Source organism: Sphaeramia orbicularis, chromosome 17, assembly GCF_902148855.1.
Source record: "Sphaeramia orbicularis chromosome 17, fSphaOr1.1, whole genome shotgun sequence".
NCBI lineage: Eukaryota > Metazoa > Chordata > Actinopteri > Kurtiformes > Apogonidae > Sphaeramia > Sphaeramia orbicularis.
In genome coordinates, this window is record NC_043973.1 from 22,948,802 (window position 1) to 22,958,956 (window position 10,155).

At 36.5% G+C, this 10,155-nt stretch overlaps 1 protein-coding gene across 1 annotated transcript in view; it reads right to left on the bottom strand.

Annotated features, from left to right (window-relative positions):
- The window catches only part of fgf12a (fibroblast growth factor 12a), a 40,997-nt gene extending 32,671 nt beyond the window's left edge, over nt 1–8,326 (bottom strand). Inside the window, exon 1 of the mRNA XM_030160189.1 lies at nt 7,847–8,326. Within this exon, the coding sequence (XP_030016049.1) occupies nt 7,847–7,937 (91 nt within the window). The 5' untranslated portion in view covers nt 7,938–8,326. The remainder of the gene's footprint in view (nt 1–7,846) is intronic.
- Between the last annotated feature and the right edge of the window lie 1,829 nt (nt 8,327–10,155).

Sequence of the window (10,155 nt, forward strand, 5' to 3'; positions counted from 1 at the left end):
AGATGCAAAAATTCAGATGCAAAAAAAATTCAGATGCAAAAAATTCAGATGCAAAAAAAATTCAGATGCAAAAAAATTCAGATGCAAAAAATTCAGATGTGAAAAATTCAGATGCAAAAAAAAATTCAGATGCAAAAACTTCTGATGCAAAAAAATTCAGATGCGAAAAATTCAGATGCAAAGAATTCAGATGCAAAAAAATTCAGATAGGAAAAATTCAGATGCAAAAATTCAGATGCAAAAAAATTCAGATGCAAAAAAATTCAGATGCAAAAAAATTCAGATGCAAAAAAAAAATCAGATGCAAAAAATTCAGATGCAAAAAATTCAGATGCAAAAATTCAGATGCAAAAAAATTCAGATGCAAAAAAAATTCAGATGCAAAAAAATTCAGATGCAAAAATTCAGATGCAAAAAAATTCAGATGCAAAAAAAATTCAGATGCAAAAAAAATTCAGATGCAAAAAAAATTCAGATGCAAAAAATTCAGATCACGCATCCGCACTGACCGTCTTCCTGCATCAGAGTCACATGACCAACCTAACATAACTCGATTGGCTGGCTGGCTGTCGGTTCACTTCATATAGAATCAATTGCTTGTCCTTGGTGTCCCGGATGTGTGATCTGAATTTTTTGCGTCTGAATTTTTTGCATCAGAATTTTTTTTTATTCTAAATTTATGAACATAATTGAATTCAGAGACAAAAAATTCAGATACTTAATTTCAGTGCAAAAAAATTCAGTGCTAGAAATTCAATGGCTTTTATAATTCAAAATTTTATGAGACAGATTTACTTCCATAAAAAAGCCATTGAATTTCTAGCACTGATTTTTTTTGCATTGAAATTAAGTATCTGAATTTTTTTAACAGTAAAATTAAGTATCTGAATTTTTTTGTCTATGAATTCAACTATGAACATAGATTTAGAATAAAAAAAAATTCAGATGGAAAAAATTCAGATGCAAAAAAATTCAGAATTCAGATGCAAAAAAATTCAGATCGCACATCCATGCTAACCGTCTTCCTGCATTGGCGTCACTTGACCAACCTAATATAACTCGACTGGCTGGCTGTCAGTTCAACTTGAGATAGGACTGCTTATGAAAAAATAAATAAATAAAAAATAAAAAATAAATAAAAAATAAAATAAATGAAAAAAAATTAAAATATTAATAAAAATAATAAAATAAATAAATTAATTAATTTAAATAAAATAAAAAAGAATCAATTGCTTATCCTTGGTGTCCTGGATGAGTGATCTGAATTTTTTGCATCTGAATTTTTTTGCTTCTGAATTTTTTGCATCTCATTTTTTTTGCTTCTGAATTTTTTTGCATCAGAATTTTTTTTGTTTCTGAATTTTTTGCATCTGAATTTTTTTTACTCTAAATTTATGAACATAGTTAAATCAAGAGACAAAAAATTCAGATACTTAATTTCAGTACAAAAAAATATTCAATGCTAGGAATTCAATGGCTTTTATAATTCAAAATCTGATGAGACTGATTTACTTTCATAATGCAGCCATAGGATGGGTGTTTGAGGAAGGGAAGCCTGCACTTCCAAACCACGGTGTTTGATCTAGCCATTTATACAAAGCATTTCAATCATGTCCACCATGTTTTAAACACAAGCTGATCTGGAGTCAGTGTGTGCAAAAGGAAAAACCTTAGTCAGTTTTGATACTGTGCACAATTCCCATCTCCAAAGCTTATTACTAATGGAACGTAAGCACAAAGAGCTAAAAAAAAAAAAAAAAAAAAAAAAAAAATCCATACATAAGGCTTTCAATCACAACAGTTTTCTAAGAATCAGAGGTGAGAATGACCTGCAACAGGTTTCTGCACACATAGAAGGACAGACATAGTACAGCACAGACCCACACACTGACAAAACAGGAGGAGAATTATGACCTAATGGAAACACAAATGAACCACATCAACACATGAAAACAAGTTATAACCAGTATACAGATGGTACTTTTAAAAATAGTTTAAAAACTCATTTTTTGTCTCTGGCTTTTAAACCGGACTGAGAATTGACATTTTGGTATTTTGTTTATTTTACTTCATTTTATTTTATTTTACTTATGTAGATTTTATTATCTGTTTTTTGGTCAATATCTGTTTTTAACCCATAAAGACACAGTGCTACTTTTGTGTCAGTTCCCAAATGATTTTTTCTCTCTTTATTTAACCTTTTTTAAATGATATATCACCATTTATTACAATATTACCCTCTGTATTTTGCATGTTGCAGTATAAATTATGAATTTCCTATATTCAGTTTTATATATTAACCCATAAGGACCCAGTGTGACTTTTGTGTCAGTTTCCAAATGAAGTTTTCTGTCTGTCTAAACTTTCCTTAGTGATTCATCACCATTTATTATATTATCCTCTGAATTTAGCATTTTTTCTAGTGAAAACCATGTATTTTCCTATGTTTAACTGACTGATCATGAAGATGTTCATAAAAGCTAAGAGTAAAGTCAAAGGTTATTGTATCAAAACAGGAAAAAATTGAAGAAAAGTTGACTTTTTCAGTAAAATATATCATAAATTGAACATAAACCCAGTGTGTCCATCCACTGTCATTGATCCAACTCCATGGGTTTTACTGGTGAATCAATGTTGTAGAAGATGACGGTGTTTCCATGTTCACTACGGAGCCTCTGAACATCCAAATGGGTCATATCTGACGACCATGAAAAGATGACAAACCACACTTTACACCAATTATTTACATGTATTGATAGGATTAGTGGATCAACAGTTTAGATCAATAGATGCTTTTGGTTGACTTTGGATGTTTGGGTCTTTATGGGTTAATTTAGATGTTGACGAAAACCCAAAGTAAATTCAAAGGTTATTATATCAAAACAGAGAAAACTGAAGAAAAAGTGACTTTTTCAGCAAAATCTATCATTAATTGAACATAAACCAAGTGTGTCCATCCACTGTCATTGATCTAACTCCATTGGTTTTACTGGTGAATCAATGTTGTAGAAGATGACGGTGTTTCCATGTTCACTACAGAGCCTCTGAACATCCAAATGGGTCATATCTGATGACCATGAAAAGATGACAAACTGCATTTTACACCAATTATTTACATGTAATGATAGAATTAATGGATCAACAGGTATTTAACATTTTAGATCAGTAGATACTTTCGGTCGCTGGTGGATGTTTGGGTCCTTTTGGGTTAAATGTGCTTTATAAATAAAACTGACTTGACAACCAAAGTCCATAAAGACACATTCATGTCCACTAATTTTTGTTTCGTGGCAGAATCTATTTCAGTACTGCTTTAGCTAAAGAAGACAAAAGAAACAGCACATACATTTATGTATTATAATGTGTTAATTGCTAAAAGAGTGTTTATGTTCTATAGGCATGTACATTTTTGCAACTTTTTAAGTGCACCTCCATTCAAAAAAAAAAAAAAACTGTCAATCTACAAAGCTAGATGAATTTAAAGCATTACTGTTATTTTTTTCCTCATGCCATTATTGAGTTATACCATCCGTGATGTTTTGTCATGCCATGAAGTACACGGAATCGAGCTGCAGTGCAATATTCAGCATGCACTGTATAAAGAAAAGTGGGAAATCAATACAATACAATAACCCTGACATTTCCCAGCAAACATTTGTGCCTGTGCACCAGTATGTGTCTTCGTGTTCATTATAGGGAGTCCCTATCACTCTGTGTGTGTGTGTCTCATGCACACACATGGAGGAAGAACACGTGAGTCTTCAGCTGCACAGCAAACCTCGCTGTTCCCTATGATGAAACAGCATGAAACATTTAGAGGCTTTTGCTAGGAGACTCAGTTTGACATTCCCACTCCAAACCAAACCCGTGGAGAGATCAAGAGAAGGAGAGAGGGAGAGAGAGATTTTCTTTTCCCTACCAGTGTCTGTCTGTTTCCCCTTATGTAAGATTTTGATATAATAGATGAAAGTGTTGCTGTGAAGCTCTGCTGCCCTGGGAAGCCGTGTGTGTTTATGCATGTTTGTTTGCACTGTATATGTGCAGGAGAAAAAAAAACCCAAACAAACAGAAAGATGGATGCGGATTTAATCGGGGCTATCAGCGTTTTTCCCAAAGACAGACACACAGACAGAGAGAATAAAGACAGTGAAAGCCAAGAGAAAAATGGAGGGTTTGAGTCACAGTCTAAATCCGTTAATCTAGCTTTGTACTTCTATTGAGTTCCCTGTGAGTGCTAGAAATGAATATGTCACTGCAGCATAAAGAAACATCAATAACAACTTCAATATAACATTAATCACTCCTACAGATATGCAGGAGTTTGATATACTGTATGCTTCTTAGAAAAAAAAAATCAGGTCATGGTTTGGAGGATGTGAAGTGAGGTTTTTCCAGGAAGGGGAGGGACTTTGCAGAGTGCTATGGAGACGTAGGACATATATCTTTGTCAGGAAAAGATAAAGTATTCCCTAATGAGGATCTGCTAGGCTTCCTCCCCATATCAGGGACAATTGATGTTCACTTCATTCCAGCCAAGATACGTTCATGAGCGATAAAACACTGCTGGCTCATATGAAATGCACTGCAGACAAAATACAGCAATTATTTAAAGTGTCAATTAAAGTGGCGGCGATCGTGAAAAAACATGATAGTTCATTCTTTTTTAGGAATCGTGTGAGTTTCGGATAAGTTTGCTGTTCACTGTGTCATTTGTAGTTAGTGTGTGAGGAAAAACAATAAAATTGGAGTTGTTGTGTGTGTTGTGGTACAGTCAATGTGCTTCATGTCACTACAAACTCTGTTGGATTTGGATGAAAGTATAGACATATTGAATGGATGGCAGCACAGCAAACAATTCTGGAAAAACTGGGAGCAATGAATCAAAGCCCCTGTTTCCCCAAGAGCTTTCCCTTTGGTTCTGCCACTTCAAGAGCAGCTTAGAGTTCAGAGGAATTTCTTTATGCTTGCTGCCACCTTGTGGAAAAAAAACGTACCACGGCTGTTCAGAGCGAAGCCGGTGGATGTTTCCATTATCACTTCACTGTGTCCTTGAGGTTCTTCACAGACTTGTCAGCTCAGAAAAGAACAAACTAGTTCTCTTTACATAATGTCTGCGAAACTATTTTGTTTTCTCAGTGAAAGACAAAAAAAAAAACAGGAAGATGTATGAACAAAACACTACCACACATTCAACACATTACTGCTTTCGTGCCCAACTCTCAGGCTACAACCATAAAGAATATAATTTACTGAAATAACTCGTAAAAACACAAAATATTACAGAGGTAAAAACGCCAGACAAACATCAAATTAGATCTCGACAGCTAAAATGTCAACTTTGATCAATATTTAATGGCATAAACTGCACCGGCATCTATTACTAAACTAAAAAATGCATAGCATAGCATAACAGTACTAATAATTTGGACTTATTAAGTTACTTATTTAAAAAAAAAACAACAAAAAACACAAAGATACCGGGACTTATTGTGTCACTGCTGAAACACAATTCTTAAATAACTTCAATAATTTTTGGTGTAAGTCAGAAAAACTGGAAAATTTTACCAGATTACTATGCTATTTATAAATAAAGTACTCATTAAATCAAGTTTTATAGTGTTTTATTCATTATGCCACCTACCACACCTGTCAGATATCCCACCTTGTGTCTTGAACTTCAACACAGGAAACACAGGTGCGATTGTGGCTCTACACAGAAAACCAGGTGCAAATATTTAAGCTTATACTCAAGCATCTTTTACTAAAAAAAGTCCACAGGAGGTGATTTTGGCCCAGTGCCTGAATCTGAAGAGCAAAATACTTGCATTACATGATCTGGCCCAGGACAAAGTCTGTGTGAATGATGCAGTGTGATTACCATGCAGCATGCCACGGTTTTGTAACCTTCATTCTGGTAATCACTGTTTGTTTGACAAAGCAATGTACAGAACATAGAACTGAAAAAACGCCCTTTCCAAAGTATCATATGCTTGTGTAATTGCTGGTGTACAATGGACATGGAAGTTCAACTATAAGAGGCAGTGTCATGGGTAGGACACTGTTTGTTTACACTCCAAAAAGTACAAAGTCATCATATTGTTCTCTCATTTGAAATTACATGTAACTTTCTAGAATGAGCAGAAAAACCACAATAAAATAACCTTTTTGTGATTTTGTTGTAAAAGAACAATTAATTTAGAACAGATACACAAGAAATGGTTAAACCTATAATTGGCCTAGCAAACGGGTAAATATTAAAAAAAAAAAAAAAAAAAAAGGCTTCAGTCTTCATTTGACACAGTTTCACCTCAAACAGCATAATTCACTGTAAACATGCAACGAGCTGACTCACAGGTTTTGATTGAGGTCATAAGGTTCATCTAACAGTGAGCAGAGATGCAGGATAAGGACTGGTGGTGTTTTATATCCGAGTCCCACAGATCCCAGTGTGTGTGCTGCTTTTGGTCCAACTACCTCAAAGGAATCAACTGTGCTTAATGGAGTTTCTAATTGTCTGCCCTGAATTTGAAAGCTGTTCCAGCTGAAACTACTGGAGCCCCGTAGTAAGTGACAGGATAAGACAGGGGACGGTGCTGTATTTGACTTCCACTGTAGAACCGATTTTCTTTCTTACTTTGGATACATTGTGGAATGGTGTTTTTTTGTTTTGTTTTGTTTTTTTAGAGCTGTAGTTATGTTACGAGTGAGCAGCAGCAATGCAGCGAATTGCCAAGACATGACTAGAGGACATGGTTTAGGCTTTCTGCCAGGGAATGTTGAGTGCTGTTTGTGTACAGTGTGCCTGTGCATTGCTTAATGCATGTGTGTCATTGAGAGCTCATGGAGTAAAATGTCTGCTTAACTTACTGCAAAGTGATAAATGTGAGAACAGGGAAACTGTGTTGGGATTACAGCATGCAACACAGTTACTCCAGAGTTTATGCCAAGTGGAGTTTGGGGACTTCTAGTGTTCCTAATGAGAAAACATTCTCATTAAGAAGCTTAACTACACCCATATTTAATCTACAGAACTTATTGCTGTAGATGAGTTATTCGTTGATATAAATGTATTGACGTGAAAACTTTGTGAGTTGATCCCATGCGGTTCCTCCTGCTATGGCGCTATCCATGGTGCTGAACCGGGGCCCTTACTACTGTACTACCGCCTCCACAGGCTCCTTAAGTTTAATGACTTGATCCCCGCATTGTCCTTTTGTTTTTTGACCCTGCTTCAGATGCACGAACTTAACTACACCCATATTTAATCTACAGAACTTATTGCTGTAGATGAGTTATTCGTTGATATAAATGTATTGACATGAAAACTTTGCGAGTTGATCCCATGCAGTTCCTCCTGCTATGGCACTATCCATGGTTCTGAACCGGTGCTATCCATGGTTCTGAACCGGGGCCCTTACTACTACTGCCTCCACAGGCTCCTTAAGTTTAATGACTTGATCCCCGCATTGTCCGTTTTTTTTTTTTTGGCCCTGCTTCAGATGCACCACCGGAACACTGCACATATAGCTGGGTTCCGGTAAAGTATGTGGAGTCGTTTGCCCTCTCGGTGGCGGCGTAGACTGCACACAAAACTCGGGACAGATGCAAAGAGCACAAGGAGAGGCTTCTCTCCACTGCAGACTCGGAAGATGTTACTCACACACTCGGGTGGCCAATGAAACCACTCACCTCCCTCCCCTGTCTTTATCTCCCCCCTTATAACCAACACCACCGAGCACCTTTTTTTTTTTTTTTTTTTTTTCCTCCTTTGCTTTTTCATCACTCAAGAGAGAAAGCATGCAAAGCAGGGGTAGAGATAAGGTATGGTGCTATGTTTGTCTCTCACCGTTGTTGATAGTGGTCGACTTCGATCGTTGTCCACAGAAACACTGCAGCATATGCGCTCCTTTCTGAAGGAATGGCCTCAGAATCCTCATTGATTTGGGTTGATGGGAGCCTTCCTCAATCCAAACAATCGGACAACGCTATCATAACACAGCAGGGTCAGGCAGCATAGCGTAGCCAGCCAGCCTCTCTATAAGGCTCACAGCAGCCCTCAAAACGCCGGAAGGGCACAGTCTGCAGGACAAATTACGCTAAAACGAGGCATCTTGAGTGATTCCCCCCTCACTCTCTCTCTTTCTCTCTCTCTCTCTCTATTTCTCTAGCCCTATCTCTCTCTTTCTATCCTCTTCTAGTCCACCGACGGTCATCCGCTTTAACGCCACACTCCTCTTCCGCCACGGCAGGCAACGCAAGGACGTTACAATGTGCTCTTAATTGTACATCCCCCCCCTGTCTCCGCGTCTTTACCAGCAGCGGACGTAATAGCAGGAAAGGAGAGAGGGAGAGAGAGGGGGGGGGGGGGGGGGGGACTGTGGCAAGAGGGAGGGAGAGAGAGAGAGCATGCACGCCAAAGTTAAACTGCAGGGGTAAATGGCAGGCCGGCCACGAGTGAGGTAATGCGGAGCTGACACTTTCGGTGGCAAGGGCTGCACGATCCGACGGTGGCTGGATGTACAGATGTTGGAACCCAGGAGCCAATAGTTTTTGTTTTTTCTCAGTTTTTTTTGTTACCCCCCCGGATCCATTGGGAACAGGAGGACAACGCAGAGCTACGTCAGCTGCAGCCCCCCTGCTTTAAAGACATCGGTGTTTTCTGAAAACCTGATACTACTAGAAAGTTTATGGCTCAGTCACTCTGCGCAATGACAAGACCAATAAAAGGTGTTAAAGGTGGTCAGAGCGCAAGAAAGGAAAAGACAAGACAAGACAAGAAAAGAAAAGAACAGAAAAGAAAAGAACTCACTTTAACCCTTTCATGCATAGTGGTCACTACAGTGGACACCTATTCTCCATCTGTTCTCTTGTATATTCATGGGTTTTGTTGTTTTAGTTCCATATCAGCCAACACAGTGGACACTTATGCATCATACTATACACTGCAATTCATACCATTGTAAATTTGTTGTTCTCTATACACCTAATCTGCAGTGATATGTTTAAGTGTAAAAAATTGCTTGATATCGTTATTAGACTGTAATTAACAGTTTTTTGTTTTTTGTTTTTAACAAAAAGGTGTTTTTTTGCATATTATCTCCATGAAGTGAGTAATAACTAGTATTAGAGTATCTTAAAATGTGACAAAACATTGGCTTAGCAGCATTAAACATGTTTTTATTGCATAGTTTTCACACAGTATATCAGTAAATACAAGTTTCTTTGCTTCAAAAATTAAATGCATGGTGTCCAGCTGAGTGGACATTTTTGCAACTCCATGAAAAATAAGTTCATACTTTTTTTTTTTTCAATTGCATTGTTTTTTAAATAGTAAGTAAGTAAGTAAAGCTTTATTTATATAGCACTTTTTAAAACAACATGTTACAAAGTGCTTCACATAAAGGAGAGATAGATCAAATCAAATTTTAAGCCAATTTACAGAAACATGCCAAAAGAGGAATAAAAACACTGAGGAAAATAATCTTAAGGTTCTCATAATTCAGGCATGAAAGGGTTAACGCTTATTTTATCATCAAGCAAGAGCAAGACATGTAATATTGTAACTTGTTGCAAGTATAAACACAGCATTTCAGTTATTCTACAGTTATTTTTTCAAATGATGAAAGTCAGACCTGCCTCATCATACTTTAACCCTTTCATGCATGAATTATAAGAACCTTAATCAAAATGTATTTTCTTGAGTGTTTCTATTCCTCTTTAGGCATGAAAAAAACGTGATTGAAAATTTTGTTATGAATCTATTTTTCATGGAGTTCCAAAAATGTCCACTCAGTTTGACACCATGCATTTAACTTTTGAAGCAAAAAAAAAAAAACCATGTACTTACTGATACATCATGTGAAAACAATGAAATAAAAAAAACGTTATGTTACTAATCTGATGTTTTCTCACATTTTAACATACTCTAATACGAGTCATTACTCACTTCATGGAGATAATATGCAAAAAAACAAACAAAACAAAACAAAAAAAACACTGTTTAATAATAATAAGCAACTGATTTAGACTCACACATGTTACTGCAGATCAGGTTTATCTAGAACAGCAAAGTTACAGTAATGGTATGAATTGCAGTGTATGGGATGATGCATAAGTGTCCACTGTGTTGGCTGATATGGAACGAAAACAACATAA